Source organism: Dufourea novaeangliae, unplaced genomic scaffold (genome assembly GCF_001272555.1).
Source record: "Dufourea novaeangliae isolate 0120121106 unplaced genomic scaffold, ASM127255v1 scaffold164, whole genome shotgun sequence".
Taxonomy (NCBI): Eukaryota; Metazoa; Arthropoda; class Insecta; order Hymenoptera; family Halictidae; genus Dufourea; species Dufourea novaeangliae.
In genome coordinates, this window is record NW_015374038.1 from 200,749 (window position 1) to 228,358 (window position 27,610).

General features: G+C 35.2%; 1 protein-coding gene across 4 annotated transcripts; it reads right to left on the minus strand.

The window, feature by feature from the left end:
- Positions 1-7,052: 7,052 nt before the first annotated feature.
- On the minus strand, positions 7,053-26,435 carry LOC107189524 (protein angel). 4 transcript variants are annotated; one of them, XM_015578080.1, is made up of 7 exons: positions 26,198-26,435; positions 13,551-13,941; positions 13,312-13,490; positions 12,708-13,081; positions 10,491-10,731; positions 9,369-9,743; positions 7,053-7,117 (listed from the first exon to the last, which is right to left on the minus strand). In XM_015578080.1, the coding sequence occupies exons 1-7, from the start codon at positions 26,279-26,281 to the stop codon at positions 7,073-7,075; spliced, it is 1,689 nt and encodes a 562-aa protein (XP_015433566.1). In that variant the 5' UTR covers positions 26,282-26,435; the 3' UTR covers positions 7,053-7,072. The 4 variants fall into 4 exon arrangements, with proteins under 4 accessions (XP_015433566.1, XP_015433565.1, XP_015433568.1 ...); XM_015578079.1 differs by having other exon boundaries at positions 10,485-10,731; XM_015578082.1 differs by lacking the exon at positions 26,198-26,435 and adding an exon at positions 14,940-14,995 and having other exon boundaries at positions 10,485-10,731.
- Positions 26,436-27,610: the final 1,175 nt, after the last annotated feature.

The following is a 27,610-nucleotide window of genomic DNA, read 5'->3' on the forward strand; positions in this document are numbered from 1 at the left end:
GATATAGTAACTATAGCAGAAATATGCAATTACAACATAGACATTCTAAAAATTTGTAAAAACAATACATACGACTCATGCTTCGCTAGTCATGACAAAATGTCACTAATCATGCAGCTATCGGATATAAGAATAAATGGACGCATTGGCAAACTGCTCTCCAGCAGTTGCCAATTGATAGTATTATCGCTGCTAAGTATTGCAATTGGATCATATGCTCGGGTTATTTATCTCCCAATGCAACAAAAAATCAGGTAACACAGTATTTAGATGACATCGATGCAATATGCAGACTGAAATATAAAAATTTGTTATTTGTGGGTGATTTTAATGCCAAATCCCCCCTCTGGGGTAAAAACTTTACTACTGACGCACGAGGAACCCTATTTATGGACCTAATCGCCAGACACAATTTGACTGCAATACGACCTTCGGGTTATTTTTCATTTGAAAGAAATACAGCTAAATCGACTCTTGATTTTGCATTCGGTAGATGGGATAAAAATATCTCCATTGTCGGACACATTCCCAATATCTACACAGCATCCGACCACTTCCCAATAATACTTGACAGAACAACAACATCAAATGCACCAGGTACAACAAGATTCTCAAGAAGTTATGCAAAATGGAACCAACATAAATTTGCCAGCACCCTACAAAAAGAATTAGAAAAACCACCGTTAACATTATTCCACTCTTATCATGCGTTAAAAAAAGCTGCAGAACTCTCAGTTCCAGTTATCCGTATTAATCCTAAATTTAAACCAGTCCACTGGTGGAATCCAGAAGTCAAAAATGCTAGAAATATTGTCCACGCCGCAAGAAGACGCTTAACTAGGGCGATTAGGAAAGACTCACCAGAGATTCCTACCTTAAAAGCACATTACAAGCTAACGCGTAAAAACTATAAACATATTATTATGGATAGTAAAGAAAAAACATGGAGAAACTTTATAGGCACCCTTGAAGATGATCCCTGGGGCAGACCTTATCTGTCACTCGTAAAAGACGTAAACCGGTGGAAAACACTTGACCCATTTTACGAAGATGCACAAACTATCGAAGCAGCTATAGATAACTTGTTTCCCAACTGCACACATATCCACGATGTACCCGATATTACAATAGAACCAATAACCAACTTCACTAACAGCTACACACCAAATCCTACAATAGAAAAATTTATAACTCCTGATGCGTGCTTGGAAACAACTCCGGATTTGAGATTACTTAACAAAGAAGAATTAAACAACATCATCTGTGAACTTTCTGATAAAAAGGCACCAGGCCCGGACTGTATAACGAATAAAATGATTAAATACACACATAAACTACACCCTTCCTTCTTTCTGGATATGTTTTCTAGCATTGTCCAGATAGGACACGTACCCTCTGCTTGGAAGTCCGCCAAAGTAGTTCTAATACCAAAATCCAAGAAAAAAAACGACTACAGACCGATATCTCTTACATCCTCAGTATCGAAAGTATGGGAGAGACTCATGGTCTCGTTACTCAGCAAATATTCTGGATCCTCCTTTAATACTCACCAATACGGATACACCAAGGCCAAATCTACACTAGATGCCTTAGAGGTAGTTGCCTCTACGTATGCATACTGTACAAAAAATAGCAAAATTTTAATAGCTCTCTCAATCGATGTAACCAATGCCTTTAACACTCTTACACTAGATAGTATAGCTGAACAAACTATTAAAAGAAAACTACCGTTATGGTTAGCAGGACTTCTGGTAGACTTCCTCCATAATAGATTCATATACGTTGAAAATTCTAGAAACAGAATTTGTAGGAGGACTTGTAACGGGGTACCTCAAGGCTCAGTCATAGGTCCCATTGCGTGGAACTGGGTGTATGACGATCTACTAAACCAGATCATAAATAAAAAAACTACACCAGTGGCATATGCAGATGATTTACTCATTTTAGTACATGCATATAAATGGCCGAATATAGAGAAAGCTCTTTCAAAAGCTTTCAACACTACACATGAGTGGATGACAGATAAAGGACTCAAAATCGCTGCACAAAAAACATTTGCAATGATTTTAGCCGGACGCAATCACAAAGACAAAGTATCAATAAGCTTACAAAAATGCACCTTTAAATTAGTAGATAACTTTAAATATTTAGGCATCATTCTGGACAACAACAATACTTATAAAAAACATGTAGACATGATTACCTCCAAGGCTAATGCCTACATAAACTCACTACAAAGAATTCTTCCAAATACACACGGAATCAATAACAAAAAAAGAGAAGTTTACTATCACGTGTGGCGCTCCATAGTGTCTTACGCGGTTCCTCTGTGGTATCCAAAAGTCAATAGAATTGACAACTCCAAAGCCCTAAAAAGATCTCAGAGAGCAATTTTATTAAGGATTACTACAGCATACAGAACAACTTCTAGAGACAGCCTTTGTATTATTTCAGGTTTCCCGCCGATTGAATTACATCTTGAAGGTCTGCATTGGTACAGGCAGGAGTGGAAAACTGAACTTCAGAACGGATTAATATCAAATTCACAGCAAATCTCATCGGATAAAGTAAGGAGAAAGGCCTTAAAAGAAATAATGCGCCAAAGGGTGTTTGATAAATGGGCCAAACATGTGGAATTCATTCAAGCAAGACCTAAGATACCTTGGACCGCTTCAATCATCACTGATATAAAAAAGTGGAGCTGCAGAAAGAGAACAATGACTTTGAATCATTTTGCAGTACAGTTCCTAACTAATTGCGGATACTTCAATGCATACTTACATAAAATAGGGCGCAGAGAGGACCCTATTTGTTATTTTTGTGACCTTGCGGACGATGCGGCTCATACTATGATCTCATGTCCACAATGGGTAAACGAGAGGACCCTACTCCAGCAAAAAGTAGGCTCCTTCGACATAAAAAATTTCATCAACATTATGATCCTTAGCCAAACTAATTGGCAAGCGTTCATGGATTTTTTCACGGAAGTGCAAAAAAGCAAACAACGGCATGAAAATAATATACAAAGACAACAAAACAACAAAAAAAATAATAAAAGGAAGAGGGCAAATACATCTGTCAGTCAACCTTAAACTTACCAGGAGGCAGTCACCTTATCTTTTCTTCTACTTGATAGGTAAGTATACAGCTACTATCTGTACATAATGTATATACACACATTTACTATGTAATTTCTACACATTTTCTAACATTTAGGATATATACACTAGGTCATACTCATAATATTATAGTAATAAGTATACAGCTACTATCTGTACATAATGTATATACACATACATACTACGTAATTTCCACATATATACGAACATTTAGGATATATATATACTAGGTCATACTTATACATATTATATTACTACTACAACTGTAAGTAGTACTAACATCGCTGCACACACAAATAAAGTATATCCTATACACTATTATCCTTATGGACGGAAAGCTTATTAGGTACATCTATAGGAAGACTCACACCCGCTACAGGGACACCCCCCCTGTAGAAATATCGTAAGATGGAGCCGGGGTGGGGTGGAGTTCCAACATGTATGAGGAGGGGTTTTAGTGGGTAAACCAAGTTTCGGGAGCCCCACATACCCTGGGTGGTGCACACTCAGGAATGCGTAACGCATTTCCCCTCAAAAAAAAAAAAAAAAAAAAAAAAAAAAAAAAAAAAAAAAAAAAAAAAAAAAAAAAGTAGGGATGGGACGATTCTAGTAACTCTCCGCCCCCCCCGTGAGTACTTCCTCGCCTCCATGTGACGCGGGCCTAAAAAAGTTGGTCGGATTGAAAAGCCGGGGGAAACAGCATCCCCGGGTAACGCCCACCGCAGTCCTATTGCAGGGCTGTGAGATAGCTACAGGCGCTTGAGCCACTGCTGCGGCCTTGGAGGGGAAATCGCACTTCCCCTCCCCCGGGAGAACGATCACAATCTAATCTAATCTAATCTAATCTAGCTGTAAGGCTGGGCGGCAGATCTAGGGGATTTTCCATCTCGGGATGGTGGAAGAATGTCCAGATGGATCCGAAATTTTATAAACATGTTTTAGTCAGTCGGAGAAGTCTGGAAGTCCCGAAAATCACACCCTCTCGCCTCCACGTGGTGGCGCCTGGGATCCTGTCTGGAGATTCGACTGTGGATGGGATGCGAAAGAGAGGGTAACCTTCAGTTTTTGTGTAAACGGTTGTAAAAATGACGTTTCTGTACTAGGGGAACCGAACAGCACCGCCAAACCAAGGTTCAGTTTGGAGGCAAAAGACAGTACAAACCAGAGTCAACCGGATCTTGAGTGATCGGTGGAAGAAACGACCGATCGACACGTCGGCGATGCGGCTTACCCAGCCACGGATGGTACAGTTGATCCGCCGCCTCAAAACCCCCAGACCGACGATCAGCTGCCTGATCGAGTGAAAAGGCACACGCCGAACATATTATGTCGCGCGCGGCAAGCCACGCATGATGCGGCACGCACAAACGGCGGAGCGGGAACGAGTTCGCGCGATGAGTCCCTTCCCAGCGGCAATACACGCCGAACTCCGGGGGCGGCCGAGCGCGTGGAAAGATTCGAGGAAGGAGAGCACGAACAAAGCCGAGCAGACAGTTCTCTTGTACTCTCTGTAAGCGTCTGTAAGCGGCAGACGCTTCAAAAACTCACACTTCACACCCGTGAACACACAGCGAGTATACACGCTCTTGCATCAGGCAGTGCTCAGTCATACGAGCATGTGAAATAAAGTATTCCTATATATATAACGTGTCGTGCATTACTATCCATCCGTTCCTGTGTCCATTACCACGTTCTTGCGGCTGTAATAGGCCCGGCTACGCATCGGCCCATAACGAATACCAATAGACGAGATTACTGTTTTTTACAATATCTAAATATATATGGACATATAATATGAAGCGGACACTGGTGGTGTATACGAAACACGTCCTCAATGATTTTATTTGCCCTGCGTCTCGGAACTGGTGTACTATTGTTACGTCCCGCGTTGCGGTCGTTACTCTACTTATAATTTCGGGTCCTGGCTCTTCTACGGTGCTAAAGCACGCCCTGTCTAAACTTATCGGTGACGTACGCGGTTTGGATTTGGAACGGGAGGAATAGGAAATCACTCTCGTTTATAATAATAATGAAGATATATTCTAACAATCAAATAAATAAAAGATATAAATAAGTCTTAACATACCAATGGTGATGAAGATGAATGATACGTTCGTGTCGCTTTAGTCGGTTCTATCGGGTTTCGGGTCTTTGAAAGGGCGGAAGACTCGCTGCGGCACGGAGCCGTGATACAGGGTTTAAGCACTGCGGGATACGTTGTCGCCGTCTCGGACTTTGCACTTCGCGGTCCGGTGTCTTATAAAACTCGTCTGTAGGCCGCGCGTAATCGCGAGGTCGCGTCGTACAAGGAAGAGATATCGTCGCGAAACCCGAACTGAACAGCTGAGTGACCGTTGCCGCTCAGCCCGCTGACGCGTATAAGAGATTAAAGCGGAGCAAGATTGTCGAAGAGCGAACGAACAAAGCGTAGAAGAATGTCACACGAGCCGAATCTGTCACGATGTAAATGAGAGCCGGAATACTGCGTTCCTCGGTTTTGAACAATCCTTTTATAAGTTCTTCCCCCCTTCCTTTTGTTAGAAAACGCGCAAGATACGGGGTAGCAATAGGCTATGATTCACGATGGTCGCCGAAGCGGAGTTTTAGAATCGCTGACGTTTCTGTCAGCGTCTCGAAGGACAACCACGCCCGTTGCTTCCACGTGTCGCTGAATTAAGGGGTCTCCCTAGTGTGACGCGCTAGAAATAAGGCAATCTTTGAGAATTTTTTAAAAGAAAAATACTTCGTGTTACAGTTCCAAGTTTTGAGCATTTATTCATTGACATTTGAAGAATGTATTTAAATTTTTGTAAGCAATAATAATTATTATATTTATAGTTATCGTGGTTATAAAACGACCTCGAAAAAAAAACACGTGTTGCTGGCGAACATGATTGCCGCTGTTGTAGCCATCTGAAACAGAAAAGGCAAGAAGATTCTTAATCTGTATGAGTGTGGCTATAGCCGGAACTAGAACAAAAGAAAATCGACAAAAAATACAAAAATGGCAAAACTTTAAAAAAAAATTTCACTTTTCGGCAAAAAATTTGTTAACTTTTTCAGCCGCAAAATTCGAATTTTGCGAATAAGGACTTTATTCTAGTTCCCGCTATAACAGGACATGTACTGAATATATATGTTAAGCCTCAAGTCATTTGGTTCAGTAGTTTTTGAGATATCATGTTCGCCAGGTCGAAAAAAGTCGTTTCGAGAAAAACGCGTTTAAAAGTTCAGATACTGTTTAACAGGTAATAAATTATACTTACGATTAATCACCTATGCCAGGTGCATACAGGACACCTTCCTCTTCCTCATAAAATTCCTGTATTGCTGCATTTGCCTTCCTCCTAGCAATTCGAGCTTCTTTTCTCGCCTCGAGGTGCCTTTTTTCACAGAGTAAAATTTGCCTGGAGTCTTGCGTATCCGCAAAACTTGTGGCTGAGAGTCCAATCACTATGCCCATCGTGTTGAGTATTTTTAAAATTGACAGATAGCCATCATTATATATTGCAGTGGCTAAATAAGATGCTATCTCAACCGTTTTTGCCCCATATGTTTGGGAGCAAAGTGCCAAAGTAGGCTGTTAAAACTCTCATTATTCTGTGTGTTTCCACCTAAACATCGTTCTAATAAATTGTCTTGAGATAAATCAGTATAAATCGGTTTGATAACTTGCTGTACAAGATCACGTCTTCACTTTCCAGTAATTTTTTACCAGATGTGCTGGCGAAACTTACGCCCTGCTCTGCAGTGTAACGATTTCCGCCAAAGTTTCTTTTCCTGGTTCTGTTTCCAGTGGCTTTTAAATGTTGCTTGTCACTTTTCTTAGCCATTTTCTGTCGCTTAGGTCACTTCTGTTCTGCCCGAAGGTCTACGACGAACTGAATCATTCACCTTTGTTTATATTTCCCGTAATTCAAATATACTACAATGAGACGCTTGGAGGGGTCCTTTTAGCACAGAAGGGGATGATTGAGGTAGCCGGTTCGTAGAAAACTCTGGGAGTAACGATTTTACATGACAAAAGAATCGGCCTTCGCTGCAAGCGTCGAGCGCTCCGACTGTATACCTGCGCGCCCGGTCGCGCCACTACATTTCATAGCTCATAGTGTTGCCAATTTTTCAAATTCAGCCGTAATGCTTTAGGAATATGTTCTTAAGTTATTGAACGTTAAGAAAAAGCAAAAAAAAAAAATCGATTTTTTTGACCCGTCACACTAGGGAGACCCCTTAACGATTTTCGCTCGTTCTTCGCGTTTGAAAGTAATATGATAAAAATGTGCAATGAAAAGAGGTTCTGAGAATACAGGATATAACACTATTTTTGTAAAGTTTACTGTTCAAGATGCGATCGTATCAATTCGCACTGCCAATCATCAATGGACTATATTAGATCAGTAAGAAGTCAAGTTGATCTTTCTCTCTCAACATCCTATGTCTCATTCAGCATCCATATTAAAAATGTTAAATATAAAGTAATAATGACAAGCACATATATTCCGCCAAACACCTCCATCTTTATTAATTTATACAGGGTATTTCACGTAACTTGACCACCTTAAATATATCGCTTATTTTGTATGATAGAAAAAATATCAGGGGAGAAAAATATTCTCTTCGAAGGCGCCAATACGGTGCTGGGCCGAATTTTTTTCTTAAGGTCATTTTTTTTTTCGAGATTTCAAGGTCATCGAATTTTTTTTTTAATGGGACTACATATTTTTACTACAACACTCTTATAGCATATAAAAAATCAAATCCAACGAGGTGCAATGTGTTGACCTTCACGTGACCTTTAGCGAAAAAATCATGAAATGTTTGTCAGTAAGCTCAGTACGCGTTCGGGGACGGTAAATGAAGGAATTTCAATTTCATTGGAACAGTGTACCGTGTAATAGTCCCTGGTGCTTGTAAACAGACATTCGTATTCTCCTTTCATCGGCAGAAAACATGCGACAAAGGATTCTACATGAATGTAGATCAATTACTGCAGAGCAACTTAAAAATGTACAGCAAGAATTTATTTACCGCCTCCAAAAATGTATCCAGGTTCATGGTGCACATTTTGAACACCTTCTAAAATAAAGATTTAACTAAAGACTGTTCCAATGAAATTGAAATTCCTTCATTTACCGTCCCCGAACGCGTACTGAGCTTACTGACAAACATTTCATGATTTTTTCGCTAAAGGTCACGTGAAGGTCAACATATTGCACCTCGTTGGATTTGTTTTTTTTATATGCTATAAGAGTATTGTAGTGAAAATATGTAGCCCCATTAAAAAAAATTCGATGACCTTGAATCTCGAAAAAAATGACCTTGAGAAAAAAATTCGGCCCCTCACCGTATTGGCGCCTTCGAAGAGAATATTTTTCTCCCCTGATATTTTTTCTATCATACAAAATAAGCGATATATTTAAGGTGGTCAAGTTACGTGAAATACCTATACATCACAGATAGTACAAACATATTTGATATACTTTTTCTCTTTATAGTTATATGCAAGAAAAATTATTTTTTTCTGAAAAGATGTAATCTGCTTGTTAAAAGTTGAAAAATGCAATTGAATACTCTTTAATGTATGCTAATTCCAAGTATTATCACAATACCCTTCAGAAGTATGCAGTTCTCATGTATTACAACACAAACCTAAAGCACTATTAATAACTAGACTGTGGATTTTATGCATTTACAGTCTCTAGGGCACTGCAAAATATCTTTAAAAAAAAGAACAAAATTTCATCAGATGTTACAAACTTTCCATTTTATTCTTAGCTCAAAAAGATACTTTAGAGAGGACAAAAATTCGAACTTCTGCTTTTGTCTTTATGAATAATTATATAACATGTAATTTTACATACAAATCCGCTGTCTTCTAATAACTTATAATTCAATTCTAAGCAGCGAGCACAAAAATGATACTGACTATTGTATTTAAAGAATAACGATATTAATTTAAATAATTACTTTCTAGACGTTAAGTATACATTTTAATCGATATACTATAAATTATAGTCCATGTTGTAAAAGATTAAAAACAGAGTTTTTATAACGTATATATATATTCTCTTAGGAAAACGAAAGAAAATAATTTTTAACTCGTTTTAAAATAAAATAACTTTATCACTTTGCATTTTATGTCCTACATTAATACGCTTAAAACAAAAATTCTTGTAACTTGAAACTTATAAAATTTTGTATTGTATTACAACCCATGATATTCCCCTTTTAGAGTTTCGATTTGCGTACCTTGAATGTAGCTCCTAAACAAAAGTGATCACTACCAACCGCGAAATTAGGTATAGTAGGCAACGTACTGCACTCTTCAGTAGTCGGTAATCGGTATCTCTCGAGAGGTTCTAAATCGCTATAAAAAATGTAATCAACTGTAATCCACGCCCCCTGGTTAGTTGTAGCTTCTAATTTGCCTTGATGATTTTGGTGTTTATATATACTGGAAAAGCGGAACGGATGTGTAAGAGTGCCAGAAGAGAACTTTGCTTGACAACCACACACAACTTCTATGACTTGAAGGTCTGACGTGTCCGCGTTCACTTCGCTGCATATTGATGAATTGTTATCTGATGAATGTTCTCCTAAATTCATCTGCTCGCTACTTTCCAGCTGTAATAATAGGTGGCAATTTAGTTTTTACAGATTACGCTAAATTAATAACACAAAAAATGTCAATGAAAATAAACTTTTTAAATAGAATAGGAAGAGAATTCTCACCGGTTTTGATATGCACATTATATAAAAGTCTTGTTAGTCCTTATTCGACTACTGTATCATGATAAATATGTCAGAAAAAGACATACGTAACATACAAAAAATTTAAAACCGAGCAATGATTAATAAAAAAAAAAATTATAAATCTACCCTTTTAGATGAATCATGCTGAATATATCACTAATTAGAAGAAATGGAATACGGATTTACTTATTAAAAATTATTGAAATCATTTAGTTCGCAGTATACTTTCTATTCCTGTATGAATTTGAAAGAATTCAACAAGTACAGTATTCAGTGAAAAATCCAACAAAACATAGCATCAAAAAAAGTAGTTAGTAACCAATAATTAATAAAATATTGAAGGAAAATAAGAAAATTGTTTAGTCTCTTGCCTTATGATATCGAATCAGATATGACCATGAAGATACAAATCTCGCTTATGAAGTAATTTACGACCCAAATATAACATATTCTTATTATATTTAAAATATAACAATATATTATATTATAAATAATATATTATAAAATATAATAGATTCAGGAACAGGTAACACTTATGGTAAAAATTATACGAATGAATCAGACTTACAAATTAAATCACAAGGCAAAGAATTAATTGTTAACAGAACATACCATTACCGTAGCAGAGCCTTCCCCTCGCAACCTTTTCTTTAATATATTAAAATGTTGACAATTGTCCGTAACACATAGTCGCGGTGGAATTAAGGAATTTGAGAGAGATCGAAATTCTGCTTGCTGGAGATTTCTTCCTTTCCCTTGGTATTCAAATGCTCCCTCGGTAATAAATTTATAAACCCCAGAATATGGTTTTAAATTAAAGTCTCCTGCCAATATAATTGGCAAATATTTGGGACCTGTCCTATATAGCAATTACAACATATGATTAAACAATATTTGATATACAAAATGCATGTAAAATTCAATTTCTTTGGTTTTATTAGGTCGGTTCATAAACAATTTTGATTATGTTTTAACGGCTCTAAATATAAGCAAACGAAAAATCTTTTATTTTATACTGCACCACGTCGATAATATTTATCAATTGTTGATACGAGTAATGCAACAAATGAATGTGACATTTCCTTGGTTACTGAGATAAACATGTAATTTCTTTTAAAAACTGAAGCATGGCTAATTGAAATTCTATATGATAACGTCCTATGGTAAAGATATTTTATGTAAGGGAATATGTAAAATTTGATCAGCAAATTCAAAACTGGTAAATTGGTGTGATATTACACTGTATAAAACTTAAATGCACAATAAAGAATTTTTATAAAAAAACAGTTAAACACACTACTTTACATTATATTACATAAATGCGTAGTTTAAATTCTCAATAATGAAAGGGTAAAATAAATAATATTTTAAAATATGATGAACTGTCCAGCTTAAATATCTACATTACTTCAAATAATAGCCGAAAACATTACCTACACAAGTTGTATGGTTCTAAGAAGAACATATCATGGTGGCAATGGTTTCTTTATAGGTAGAAGCGTAGAAGATATCGGGAGATCAATTTTATTCTTTTAAATGGAATGTACTAATTTTTATTGTCACATTCGATAGAATAGCGAATTTGACGTACAAAGATATTAAGGGTATATTTGTCCTAAAACTCGGGTCCTACAACTAGTGATGGGACACCTAGTCGGATTCAGATCAATCGAGTCAGATGATGTCACGGGGCCTCGGTTCGCGGTGACGGTATCTAATCCCTATATTGCCCTATAAGCCTTCGGCGACCGATGTTCGGGTTACAATGTAATACACAGAACGAGTCACCCATGAATAAAAATTTAAACTTCTACTACTTTCAGTGTACTTTCTTAAAAATGTTATGAATAAATGTAGGTGATCCTCCTAATGAAAATAAGTTTTGATATAGGTATCAGTACAGTAAAACAATCCATGAATGGCACCAAGTTCAATACTTAAAAGTAGTTTTTCATATTATCGAATGCTTGCAAGTTAGAATACTGCAACAGTACTAAGAATCTGTATGCAATTGATGAGATATAAATAAAATAAACAATTATTTTTACTTCAGCGAAAGGGCAAAACTGTGACCAATTATCCCACATTTTCCTTAATGTCGCGATACAAATTATATGTTCTTAAAAATAGTCCGATTTATGTCGGTTTTGGACTAATTTTCATCAGGAGAATCTTCTAAATTTATTCATAACATTTTTAAGAAAGTACCCTGAAAGGAATAAAAGTTTGAATTTTTATTCATGGGTGATTCGTTCTGTGTGTTACATTGTAACGCAAGCGTCGGTCACCGAAGGCGTATAGGGATTAGATACCATCGCCGCGAGCCGAGGTCCCGTGACATCATCTGACTTGATCGACTTGAATTCGGCTTGGTGTCCCATCACTACCTACAACACTTTTGTTACACCCTGTATACCTTAGTACTTTTATGCTCATTGACAAAATTCGTTATTCTATCGCATTTGATCATAAAAAATTAGACATATCATTTAAAAAAACAAAACCGACCTCCAGATCTCCTTTGCGCCCCTAACCTTAAAGAAACTATTGCCATGATGATAAGATGTCCTTTCTTTCTTGCAACCATGTAACTTTTGTAAGTAATGTTATCGTCTATTATTTGAAATAATGGAGAAACTTAAGGTATACAGAGTTGGTAGGATACCTTGTATACAGCCAACAGATATTAATGAGCAAAGATAAAATTAAAATTATAAACACGTAATAATGAATCCAAGCAACTGATAACCAAGCTGAACAAATATGAGATTGCTAAAAACATACTTTTTGTAATTTGATCTGCTACACGCTTAAGAAATTGAGAAAATTACTCACAGTGTGTTCTCCAGAAAAGCTATCCTTTCAATTTCTGCCAGAAGAAGTTGCGTTTGTCCCAATCTGACGTCGTTTCGTTTGGGATTATAAAGTAAATGTGTCGTTGCGATTACCATCTGTATTTCAGGACTGTCTTTAACAGCTAGTTTTGCAATTATACCAACGTTGTCTCTACTCAAGAGTTCAATGCCTGATTGGTAAAGCTCAACTTTTGCGTGGTCCAAAAGAATAAACTGATCGGAGCGATATAGAAAAAGTAAACCATCTTTCTTCTCATTTGTTCTTTTTTTATATAAATAATTATACCCCAGCTCTAAGAATGGAACCAAAAACTCCTCTACATGTTCTTCTTGCATTTCTTGAAGACATATTACCTACAATAGAATGTAATTAAACATAATTTAACATACCACTTGACTCAATTATTATCATTTAAATTTTCCATTTATCTGGATTCTTTCGGTTATTGAAAGTCTTGTATTTTAATGTTAATGCTATTTCCAACTGATAGGTATCCTGACAATAAGAATTTCACTTTGTACTTTAAAAAATTAATGAATGCAAGTAATATACAATTTTACATAAATCGTTCGAGAAAACTAACATTAGCTCGCGCTCCTAAAATCTCTTGCAAGAGAAGCTGCCTCCTAATCTTCCAGGGTAGTGCCCGTTTGTCGTGACCCTGGTACAAAAATGGATAAGTTTCCAGTAGACATTGAGCCAAAATGTTGAAAGAAAGTAGTCTCACAATAAAAAAGTCCTCGGAATTAGAGGCCAGCTTCTCTGGAAAAAGTACACAATCAGTATTATCTTTTCTTTTTACCGTAACAATATTAAACTTACCCTTTTTCAAGCGTTTCCAATATCTCATTGCTTTATATTTTGGTCTATCCGACAGATACTTATCTTTTAAGGATACTGACGTTTCAAAGCACGTGTTAGTTCCAATACATTGAGAATCACTATCACACGCTAAATTTCCCGATGCGAAATTCAATGACACGTCGCAATTACTACTGGAATTATAGTACGTTTCGAAGAAAGATTCCATTGACGCTTGATTGAATGTTTGCTGTGCAGCAGAGTTCGTCATAGACTCCATCAAATTGGAGCAGGACGTCGATAATATTTGAGACAATGAGACACTTTTACAAAAATTTCTCAGAAATACTGGTTTCGCTGCTACTCCTGACATGTAAGGAGTTGGGAATGGAATAATGTCATAGTAAACACACTGTAAAGACAACAAAATTATAAATAAATTACAGCTTTCATATGAATATTCAAACACCGCCTATCTAATAATTTCAATTGTCTGCAGTTGGAGACAAAGGTGGACATGTAGCAAATATAATTATTATTCGTATTTAATCAAATATAAAATATTGGTGTGATATTACATTGTATGTCGCATTGTTGAAAATGGAATAATCGATTTTTCGTTAAACATTCGGATATTTTACGGCATTAAAATCGTGAATATTTCACGTATTGCAATGGCAGTAGCATCCAATAAAATCCATTTCAATTGTATAAAGTCTACTTCTGTAATAATAGACGAACAATTGAACAAACTCAATTACATTTTATACAGTACATAGGCATGTTTAAAACCGCTTAATTATACAGCTACTATTCTACAGTCACTTAGAATATTTTGTAATCACTTAGAACAGCGATCCGAACTTGGGGTACGTGCTTAATGTTTTAGAAGTACTCCAAAAAATTAAATAACCTTTTTTTATTCAAATCGTATTATCATGCATTTATCATGTATTTTCAAAATGTATGTTATCGTTATATGTTGTCCATTCAATACACATAAATATTGGTTAATAGCTTTTTTTATTACACTATTGGAAACAGCTGAAAAATCACGCGAATAGTTAAACTGAACACCCTGTATAGCACCTCCGTAATTCAAATATATTTTCAGGAAAATAAACAATTTCATGTGATTTCAGCAGTACATACAATTAGCATCATAATATAGTCTTTTATTGTATTAAAGCTACTTTATGTTTTTGGCACATAATTTTAAAAGTATACGCGTAAAAAGGGAAACAAAGCTGAATTAAATGTAACCATCATTTTTGTTTCTTACCATACCCTTCTCAATAATTTTATGTTTTATGAAAAACATATCCAAGTCATTGGCGATTTTCCACTAAATTCTACAACTATTGAAAAAAGAAGTTGCAAAAAAGTTTGGCTTATCAAATTTGGGCTTACCACTTTCTCCAGTATGATATTTAATACTGCACACTTTCAAATGTATTGTTCGGCATAACCTAAACACTTCTTATTTGTATAATTAATATATGATTTATGCCTAGTTCTGCAACAAACAAAACCCGATTTCTTATAATCGTAGTCAATTTTTCTTACTACATTTAGTTCAAATATTTATATCATAATATGTTAAATATTTTTTGTAAATAACTTAAACGTTTTAAATCATACATTTTTACATACTAAAATTTTGACAGTTCGTTATTTATCGACAGTTATTTAACTTCATTTCTTATATCTGTTTGAAACCAGTAGATCCCAAAATTCAACAAAAACTGAATTGCTTTTTAGCAATTTTGTATTACTTACTAATAAATATAATCCCGTAGAAGAATGGTTTATTCTTTTCTTTTTTCCATTTTGTATTTCACTTTGAGAATTTTCATTGAAGGTTCGTGGATTTTTTCTTGTTTTTGATTTGAAAAAAATTTAGCACATTTTTTGGTAAAGTGAATCTAATATCGATGGGCAAATGCTTATGAGCTGTGCTATACATATAAATATCACATTAATAAACAAAATTAAATTAAAGAAGCAGAAAGTAATTACCGATCTTTTTGTAAAAAATAATATTTAATAAACATTTTTGATATGTGATAGATGTTTGCCACACAATTGTATTGCGCGCGTAATGTCGAGACGACAGAATTCGTGCTACTAAAGTGAGAGAGACATAGATTTACAAATTATTGTATCTATTAATATTGTTAAATATAGTTAAGTAAGTGTATATACCCTAACAACATTTATGTATGTGCGGGTATATAGTACACATTATAGATATACTTATATGTTAATTTTAATTCAGTAACTACCTAGAAATGATAAGTGATACATTTTGCTGGATTAATCGGCCAAAGAGTCAGTTCCACACGGGCTGGTTACGCGGGAGTCTACTGTAGACCTACTATGACCTTATGTAGTAGGTCGTTGAACTTGTTACCGATCCATTTTAAAAAATGGAGGTGACTTCGAAATATCCAAAGTACCTCCACCTACAAAAACTCTCTTGGTACTGTGCAATTTTGGGTCAACAAATATTTCTGTGAATCTTAATGTTTCGAAGATCTCTGAGGTGGTAATACTTATGGTCCCACCCTATACAGGGTGTCTCAAAAATGTCTCTCTTCCGGGAAATGAGGGATTGCTGGGATGATTTGAAACCACGTTCTTCTTAGCGAAAATGTTATCTGCGGCTTTGTTAACGAGATATTAACGAAAAACCCCGACCAATCAGAGCGCGAGTTTGCCAGCAGAGTTCCCGCGCTACGCTTGTACTATGAAGCTCCGAACAAGCAAATCGGCATGCATCCTAGGAAACCGCGTATAATAACAAATAAGAAAAACATAAATCGAACTTTTTATCATCTTTCGTTTGTTATGTAAAGTGATGAATGAATGAAACATAAATGTAAGAAAATCATGTGTAACGTAAAAAGACGAATAGACAATTATTTTTTCAAAGAGAATCTTTAAGAAGCCCGAAGAAAAATCTAGGTACGGAAACTTGCAGAATTATTGTCGGGAACAGTCATATGTAGCTTGCGTTAAATTACAAAAATAATAATCAACATTAAATTGAATAGAACTCACCCTTTCGGAAATTCACCTGCAGCTTGCTGACCTGTGTCAGTAGGTCATTGTACCGATCCTGGTCATCGACGACCGAAACGGTTTATGGCAGGGTATCGCCGAGTCCGCAGGTGATGGCAGGTATACCTCACCAGTGGAAGTTCAGGGTTGTAACGTCAAGTGCCTCCGGGTTATTCCACCGAATACGTATTCACTTCACTGCACGACCACTAACACTGATCAGCCGACACGATCTCTTAATGTATTTTTAATCGGACGTGTTGTTCCTACGTTAGGAAAATTGGTGGCCCTGAAACGAGCCGATTGTTTTCAATTTATTAGATGTTTTACGTAGCCAGACGCTTGCCCAGCAGCAGCCGCATATCCGTTATTCTGTGCGTACCACCAGAACATTGCATAATAAACACGTGCTTTGCAGAAGTGCAACGAACGAACCATCGTACACATTCACTGAAGCGGGGGCTCCGTTAATTTATTGCCAGGATACCCATTGCTTCGAGATAGAAAGCAGAAACCACGTTTTCCTCGAGGACCAGGAAACAAAATTTCACGGACACATGTTGTGTTGACGCTACTTGGCTCTGTCCGAGCACCTTAGCAGAGGCCGGGCGGACGTTTCGCTACAGGACGCAGGGAACTTTTATACCTGCAGACTGAATTTCAACCATTTGAGGAATCAACCAGCATCGCATATCGTAACAGAAATATCTAGAAATCGCAAAACTGTACTATCTGTTTACTTATATTCAATAAGGTGAAAAATAATATCGATAGGAAATCATAAAAGTAAATCATCATAAAATAACATATAAATATAAAAAACGAAAAAAGTATAAATATTTAATTATTTAATTATCAATTGTATTATAAATTGTAACTATATTATTATTTGTTTATATTTGTATAAATTATAAATTATCATTGACACTTTGATATTGTTTTTAACCTCATTGAAATAATCTGGAGTGGTAGCAGTACGGTAATCGACCGTAATAGCGGAGCGCCAGGTTCTTTTATCATCTAGGGCTGTTTTCACCCCTTCGACGTGGACGAGAGCAGCTAAAAGGAAATACGTATAAAATATTTTTGTGAGAACTACAATCTCACAGAGTTGTATAAAAATCGGCGATTCTCAATTCGGCATGTTCCCTTGCGAGTCCACATCTGCTACGAGGTCGAAGCAATTAGGCTGCAAATAACCGAAATGTCCTCTCCGGCCTCTGCTAAGGTGCTCGGACAGAGCCAAGCAGCGTCAACACAACATGTGTCCGTGAAATTTTGTTTCCTGCTCCTCGAGGAAAACGTGGTTTCTGCTTTCTATCTCGAAGCAATGAGTATCCTGGCAATAAATTAACGGAGCCCCCGCTTCAGTGAAACTGCACGATGGTTCGTTCGTTGCACTTCTGCAAAGCACGACATTATTATGTAATGTTCTGGTGGTACGCACAGAATAACGGATATGCGGCTGCTGCTATGCAAGCCGTCTGGCTACGTAAAACATCTGATAAATTGAAAACAATCGGCTCGTTTCGGGTCCACCAAGTTTCCTAACGTAGGAACAACACGTTCGATTAACAATACATTAAGAGATCGTGTCGGCTGATCAGTGTTAGTGGTCGTGCAGTGAAGTGAATACGTATTCGGTGGAATAACCTGGAAGCACTTGACGTTACAACCCTGAACTTCCACTGGTGAGGTATACCTGCGATCACCTGCGGACTGGGCGATACCCTGCCATAAACCGTTTCGGTCGTCGATGACCAGGGTCGGTACAATGACCTACTGACACAGGTCTGCAAGCTGCAGGTGAATTTCCGAAAGGGTAAGTTCTATTCAATTTAATGTTGATTATTATTTTTGTAATTTAACGCAAGCTACATATGACTGTTCCCGACAATAATTCTGCAAGTTTCCGTACCTAGATTTTTCTTCGGGCTTCTTAAAGATTCTCTTTGAAAAAATAATTGTCTATTCGTCTTTTTACGTTACACATGATTTTCTTACATTTATGTTTCATTCATCACTTTAACCGTTTGCGTACCAGAGGGTTTTGAAAAAACACGATCGAAAAGCGCCAAGGAGCGCGATCGCGCTCCTTCGATTACGTGCCGAAAAAAGCCGAAGAGCGCGATAGCGCTCCTTTGATTATGCAATACATAAAATAAAAAGTTACGAATGAAAAAATATATATACTATTAATTTATAATAGGTAACAACAAAAAACAAAATGTACTACTTGGATTACTGATAGCGATGCGACGTACATGCGCCTGAAAGTCTGAGCGCGTTTCGACAAATTGTGAGCGCGCCGTCAGTTGTCTGTATCGGCCAAATGCGCTGGCTTTTTTCAACACAAAATCTGAAGAGCGCGAAAGTGGCTCATGGTACGCAAACGGTTAAATAACAAACGAAAGATGATAAAAAGTTCGATTTGTTATGTTTTCCTTATTTGCTATTATACGCGGTCTCCTAGGATGCATGCCGACTAGCTTGTTCAGTGCTTCATAGTACAAGCGTAGCGCGGGAACTCGGCTGGCAAACTTGCGCTCTGATTGGTCGGGGTTTTTCGTTAATATCTCGTTAACAAAGCCGCAGATAACATTTTCGCTAAGGAAAACGTGGTTTCAAATCATCCCAGCAATCCCTATTTCCCGGAAGAGAGACATTTTTAAGAAATGTCAAGTCAAATTCTCAAAAAATGACAATAATTTCTCGGATACCTATGAATATTGCTGACAAATGTCAAGTTCGGTTAGCTTCTTGTACCAATAACGTGTGATCCACGAAAGAATATACATACAGTTATCCGAGAAATTATTATTCACACAGAACTTTTAAATATGTCATTAAATTTATCCTGAAATGCTTAATGACATAGCAATAATAGAAATATGTAGTCCGATTTAAAAAAATTACATTGTTATTAAAATCTCTGTACATACCAATTAAAAAAAGAATTTAAATATTCTATTAAATTTGCTCTAGGAAATCAAGCAACATTCATATGAAACATTCTTTCGTATTTTCAATAATTAGAGAAATAATAGCGTGTTTCACATTTCATATTACTGTCAACGAATGTAAACGAATTTCACGGAATGGTTGCCTCAATTCTCATTAAAGGTCTTCCTTTATCAAATGTTCCTTTAACACGTTCACTGCCACTTGGAAAATCATACGGATTCTGCAGCGACATTGTGTCGACAGGGGCAGCGAATGTAAGGGCGGAAACAGTTCGTGAATTCGACGAGAGTTGATCGAGCCAGCTACAGGAAAGGGACACAGACAGGCAATTGTGGTTTTTGACGCGCTTCTTGATTGGGGTTTAACCAGTTAAGCGTGGAATTTAGTTTTAAAAACCCTCCACCGTGTGCGGAATTAAAATCAGGCTATGACGTGTATACACGTCGAACGCAGGGCAAAATGGTCCTATTATAAGTTTTATGAAAAAGGAGGAAGAACTTCATTTTTATTTATCATCCCACCACCCCCTCTGTATAAAATACTCAGCAGTTCTATTGGTAATATAAAGGAAACATTCCATCAAATAATATTCTTATTGGATTTCATTAAAATTTAGAGATTTTATAGTCAATGGTAATTTTTTATTTCTCACGACGTGTATACACGTCGAACGCACCGTAATAAAGATTTGGTTCGACGTGTATACACGTCAAACACACTTAACTGGTTAACTGAAAATGTGAAAGCACTTTGATGTGACATCATCGTCGAATTTAGGAAATATTAACATTAGAACTACCAAACCCGTTAAAATGACGGATTACAGATTTACTACTTTAATTTACTGCAGATTTTATTTTGTGGTATATTATGCTAGATTGTCTTATGTATTCTGTATATTATTGTATTACACAATTTAATTTAGTATACATTCAATGCTGGTAGTTCCAGTGTTAATGGTGGTACAGCTCTGTTAGAACATGTTGGAATAAGCTGTCAACGTTCATAAAGGCCTTTAACACATGTATGATTTTCATATTGCGCTCCATTATGTCTTGTGGGGCGCTGCAATCCTTTTTGTCGTGTTTAGGTTAGGCTGGCAGCCATTTTTCGTATTAAATCAAATGTGCTCGTTTCACTATGTATTTTTCTCTTTAAGTTTACTTTTTGTCTTCTATCAATAAATACTATTGTAACAGAACATATGTTAGAAAGAGACCTATTGTATCTACCCCGGCGCAATCACATCTTTGAAATAATTCTGCGAAGCGTCTTTGAAAGAAAAATGTCGCCATCGTTAATCTTTTAGCATATCGCTTTTTAAACGTTTTCAAATAGCTCGGCCAAAACTTGATGGAAAAGTTTTAAAACTTATCTCGTAAAGAAAGGCATTAAAAAGGTGTTGATTGATGATACAAATAAAATTCTTCTGTTTCCAAAATATAATGTAGAAAATCATTACCCACGCGACAATTACAAGGAATTTCTAAAATTAATCATTTCGATCTTTGGAGGTACTCCATCTCGCGAAGTATCTTTTTATAATGGCAAAGGCCATACATTGTTTACAAATATTTGTTTTTCATAATTATGGAACTACAGAGGAGGTCAAATCTATTTCAGATATCTGTGTATTTGTAGTGAACGTTTACGCAAAAGCCTAGTGTAGAGCTCCTGTCGCTATTGAAGCACTAAATTCAGAATTAAAATTTGTAATTCAATATTATTTATCCCCATATATCTAGCATGGCAATTAATAAATTTAAAAATCACTTCTGGTATTTTATGTCCAGAAGCTGTAGCATTTGCTTTCTTCGATGAAAAAGTATCATATAATTTTAAAAGAAAGATGGTGTCTTTTTTTTTTTATCTTACACTTCGAATTTTTGGTTTATGTACATTGAGTGAAACACTATAGGGACCCTATGGAGATCCGTGGTGTATATGTAACGGTGTTGTAACATTAAACATTTATCGATAAGACAATGACTGTTGAAGGTATATGGAATTGTTGCGGAAGAATTTATCCAAAAGTGCAATCAAATAAAGCATGGGAGAAAGATATTATTATCAGCAGGACAACGATCTCAAGCACACTGCCAAAACAAAACAAAAATATAGCTATTATTAACGTACTTAAACAACTTATAGCACCCCAATCCCCAGATGTGACTCCTAGAATGGATTTATGGCATATCTTACAATTAGACTGTTCTAAATCAGAAACAAAAAATATCGAATTAAAATGTAAATATAAAATTACTAGACAATTGTGGTGTGCAAATACTTTTTTGACCCACTATACGTGAGAGTATCAGTAGCATTCTGTTTACATTGCGACGGCTCTATGCCGTCGGTGGACCGTAAGGTCAAAATTAGCGTACATAATCGAGCGACGGTTCAATACCGTGTATGGACCACAATGTGTTAACATGAAAGCGAAAAGACTGACGAAAGAACGTAATATATTAGAAGAAAATAAAAGCTCTGAAATCAACAGGTATAACGAAATACAAATTTTGCAGTAAAAAATATAAGAATCACCGATTTAATTGTAAAATTTAACCAAAAAAAAAAAATGAAAGGAACAGTCAAAATTAATTCTTGTCGTTCAACAGTAATAGATGTATTAAAAAAAAGAGAGAAAAAAAGTTAAAAGAGTAGTGAAATCACTTTGTATCTGTGCAAGAGTTCCATTTATAATGGAAGAAAGCCGTCAATGCTAGAACAGATATTTTATGGAATACTGAATATTGTCGCCACAAATTCATTTATAATCTACAGATTAGACTTACAGATATCAGTAAAACATTATGATTACATTTACAAAAATCATTACACGCTCTAATAGAAAACCAGGTCAATGTCCGTGTATCCGTCGCTACTATACCCATACAACGACGTACATTAATTACTGGTAATACTTGGATCGTACCCTATTAGCATTAATAGTTGGACAACGGTATTGAACAGTTGAGAACTAGTTGGAATATAGTTGGTGTTTTTGCCTACAAATCCTCAAAATAGGGCGTACGACGAAAAAGTTATGACAATTTGCCAACGAATATCAAATGTTTGGCCTACAATTATTATAGTTGATTAATTAACAAAAAATTTACAATGATGATACAACATTGGCCCACCCAAAGTTGGCCAACATTTAAATATAGTCTTGAAGATGTCAGAAACGTTGCTACAACCAAAAACTTATTATATTTCAAATTGATTTTTTTGTTTTCCTATTTATGAATATACTCGTAATTTGTTACTGTCGCACAACACATTTGACATTTGAAATTTTGTAAAAATAGAGTCAGGGGACAGAAGATTGGAAATAACTTACAATAATTATTTGTAATAATTAGCTACATGTATAAAAGATCCAATTAAAAAAAGGAATTTCAGCTTAATTCTTAGTTTTATATATTATTTAATGAATAAAAAAAATAAGCTTTCTTGCATTTTATAAATCTACATATACTACACACGCAAAAACATTAACCGTCTATTAATTTTTACTAAATATTTTTCAATGGTATAATCATTTCTGAAAAATAATTTTTATAAATCTTGTCTTTATAAAGTTTTCTTTTAAAAACCCAGAAATCGTAGTAGCGAGTATACACACTGCATTTTTCTATATCATTTGTTTTCTTGATCTTTAAGTCTGTATCTTCATTATAAATTTATATTTATCTTCAGTATTAAATTCTGTAACAATTTTAGTTTCAGATTTACAATAAAATGTCTGATTAAAACAAAAAGCTCCACAGCTGCAACTCATCCTTGTTACATAAGTATGTAAGAAAATTAAAGTAAAAATGAGTAAAATAAAATTTCACATAAAGGGCAAAGTTTCATAAATAAAATATTTAGGCAAACTGTAGAAAAACGAACTTTTACATGTAATGCATAAAAATAATAAACTAAATGTTTACTACTGTAAAATCCAAATTAATCTATATGTCTTCTCTGACAACAAGATATATATTTTATAATATCATTGCATCTACAGGTCTTGACAAATTGTATTTTGATTATCTGAATAAAGTAGAGGATCTTATAAACTTCACTACACATAAATTTAAAGAAAAAACATTTTTAAACAATATCTTGTGAAATTTCTTAAAAATATTCATAATACTGTTATAATGTTCACAAATGTTGATAACAATTAATACAATTTAAACATACCATAAATAACATTACATATTTAATGCATTCACAATTGCCATAGTTCAGTGATAACAAGAATTATTAAAATAAAACAAAACCTTGAAATATGAGCACGTCAAACAAATGTTTACATAATTGTCTTCAATTAGGTGCATTCAATTTACACATGAAGATATGACCACATGTTTCGATACATCTTATCATTATACTAAGAGAATAGTCCAATTTATCAGTATGTCACGCTACAATTTACAGCACAGATTCCAATAGAAGCAACAATCTGTCTGCATGTAAAAGTTACAAAAGCAATGTTATTACAATAACAAACCAATTTATCAAGTGAAACAAATAAAATTTCAACCATTTTGAAGTACAAAAATGATTTCGTTTTGTCAATAACCTCAAGATTGTAAAGGGCATATAACTATTATTTTATTAAGTAATGAAAAATTTAAATAACCCCAAAATTATTACTTCCAAGAAGCAAAGTTTAAAATATTATCGTTCAAAGTTTACATTCTTTTAACCATATCCTTTGTGAGTACATTAATGTATACAGGGTGTCTCAGCTAACTTGATCACCTCGAATAATGATTTAACAGTACACTTTATGAAAATTTTGAGGTGTGGAACTTAAATGGCATCAAGGAGTACATCTTATAAAGTACGCGCTTCTTTTGTTGGTGGAAGCATTTCAGAAATGTCAAGGTCACCTTGATTTTCTTTAACAGAATGGCTTATTTGTTGTACCATAGATTGATAGAGTATCAAATTCTCAGTAAAAGTGTGTTGACCTTCATATGTCCTAAACCTAATAGTTAACGAGATATTTACAAAATAATCACTATATTGAAATTGCTGTATTGAAGTTGAGGGGCATCAGTTCCAGCACCTATAGCTTCCAGATAGTAAGTACGTATTATAAATTATTAAGTAAATATCTCGTTAACTATTAGGTTTAGAACATATGAAAGTCAACACATTTTTACTGTAAATTTGATACTCTATCAATCTATGGTACAAAAAATAAGTCATTCCGTTAACGAAAATCAAGGTGACCTTGAAATCTCTGAAATGTCTCCACCCACAAAAATGCACGTACCTTATCAGATGTGCCCCTTGATACCATTTAAGTTCCATGCCTCACAATTTTCTAGAACTGTACTGTTAAGTCATTATTTAAGGTGATCAAGTTAGCTGAGACACCCTGTATACACATTCATAATACATTATTAATACAGTAAAATTATTCATAGTATTGTGAAAAAATAAATGTTTATTTATTTGATTACATAATACAATACCTTGAAGTCTCCATCATAACATAATTAATACTTTTTTAAAGTATATAATTGTCTAATAATATATTTAACCTAAATTCACAATATTTTTAAGGCACATAATTACTTGAATATAAAGGAAGAAAGTTTTTACTGTTCACGTCACTGTTATTATGATTCTCAGCTCTAAAATCGTACGCAAAATTTAAGAATATTGTATCCATACAATTTCATTGAACTGCATTTTTATAAATTTTGAAAATGAATTATATACTCGAATAGTTGTAGATTAATACCAAATTTCATATTTTAATTACTTCCAATATTACTTATAATTCTACTTGCATTAATATATTTATGATATGTATTTTCATTATTTGCAAATAAAAATTTATTTGTAATGAGTAGCATTTATAGTATTATGATAGAAATTTTGGGAACTACTGAAATTTAAAGTAGTACGTATATACATACATATACAGGGTGTTGATTTTAATTTGAGCACCTAAATTATTTCCACTACTATTTAAAATAAGAAAAAATGACTAAATAGGATGTACATGGTTTTGAGGCATGCATCTGATGATGATAAAACAAATCCTGTGAAGGTTATTTTAATGGTTCTTTCAAGGTCGTTGTACTTTTTTTGCACATTAACATGTACTTTTTATAACCCGATGTGGTAGTGGCGTCAAGATGAGTTCAACGACCTATACACTATGACCTTGAAGTGACCTTGAAAACGAAGAAATCAGCTTCAGTTTGAAGAATGCAGGAGTAAATAAATGTAAGTAAAAAATATTTTATCACCATCAGATGCACACCTTAAAACCATGTACATCCTATTTAGTAATTTTTTCTTACTTTAAATAGTAGCAGAAATAATTTAGGTGCTCGAGTTAAAATTAACACCCTCTATATAAAAAAACAAAGTCATAAGTATATAGCAGTCCCAAATTCACAAAACCATTATCAAATATGAAATTGCCACTATTGATAATAATCAAATTAACATCTTAAATTTGAAACTAAGTAGTTCCTTTGCCGACATTGGTTCTGTACAACATTCTTAACGTACTTAAAGAATTACACAAATGAGCAAAATTATATGAATGTGTTGCGCAATGTAAGATCACACACAGTAAATAAAAACAAAATAAAAATCGAATAATTAATGACAGTTACCTTAGCTTCACAGCGGAAGAGTTTAAACGGGGTGTCAAGACTCGCAGTGTGAATTTTTCGTACCAACTTGCTTGCTGTATTCATTTATTTACAAAGCAGTAGAGATATTAATACATGACGGTACGCAAGTGCATAGGTTAGGTTATGTCACCCGTTGTCAGTAAGGTAGGAACATCCCTATAACCAACACAGATAACGTCGACACTATGCACAATAGGCAACGGATACAATGATCCGTTATCTGCCGTTATCAAATTCTGTAGTCATGTGATTGTGTCCAACGTTTATGTTTTATAGTTACTTTCCAAACAGGCGAATGTTGTAATAAATAACATTCCCAGGCGATTTATAAACCATTTTAGTTACAAACTTATATGTATTGAGCGAAGTAATTTATCAGAACTTTTACGAATGCGTATTCAATATTAGTAACTTTTACAGTACAAAAGTTTTGATTCTTTTATTAGAAACTTTTTGTTTGCTATGAGTTTTATTTTACTAGATTAACTGTAAGTACATTTATTTGTGTATAAAATATACAAAAAACCCAAATATGTAGCACAACTATGTCATATGTTGTATACCCACGAGCAAAGTCGGCTCCTGTTGGGGGAAAAGCAGCGTAGGGGAAAGGTCCACCACCACTTGACCACAGAAGTCACTGTAACTCATACCACCGACTAGGTATAGAATAGACCTATCATCCAATGCTTTTTTCTGTCCCACGTTCATAGGGCTACGTAGCCCTGTTACCATTTTAGTGTCAATACCCGACGTTACCGATAAAGCATGAGTTCTGAGTATTATTAGCACAAATGCAGTGTTATATATTCCATTCATATTACGTGTATCTATATGATTTCATGAGAATAAAAATATCCGATGCTTCAGTTTAAGGTTAAGGGATAAATATGACAGTCATGAAACATGAAACGGAAAAGTATATATTTTTTCACTTAACTACAAGACAATTTATTCTAAATGCATCGTTAATGGACATTTTACTAATGTTACTTTTTACATGTTCTTGTTTTATTCGTTTTTATATCTTGCTTTACATTTGTATATTTGTAACAAATAAATTCAGAATAGATGTAGTTTCATAAATAATTTATTAAATCTACCTTTTGGCCGGCGGCTTACAATTTCCCTTGCGCGCTTCCTTTTCCCCCCGCGGGATTCCGGGAATCGGGTGACGTCACGGCGTGCGAGCAAAAGCGATAGAGCGAACCGCGGTATCGGTGCTCTCCGTCGGTGTTGACGCGTGCCGAAAAATTTCGGTGGTCTATGGGGGGAAGTGTGCGAGCGAGAGAGTACGGTAGAGCGTGCCGCGATATCGGTGCTCTCTGTCGGTCCAACGCGCTAGTGACGTTGCGTACCTGGCCGTACCATCTGGTGTTTGGGTCGTTCAAG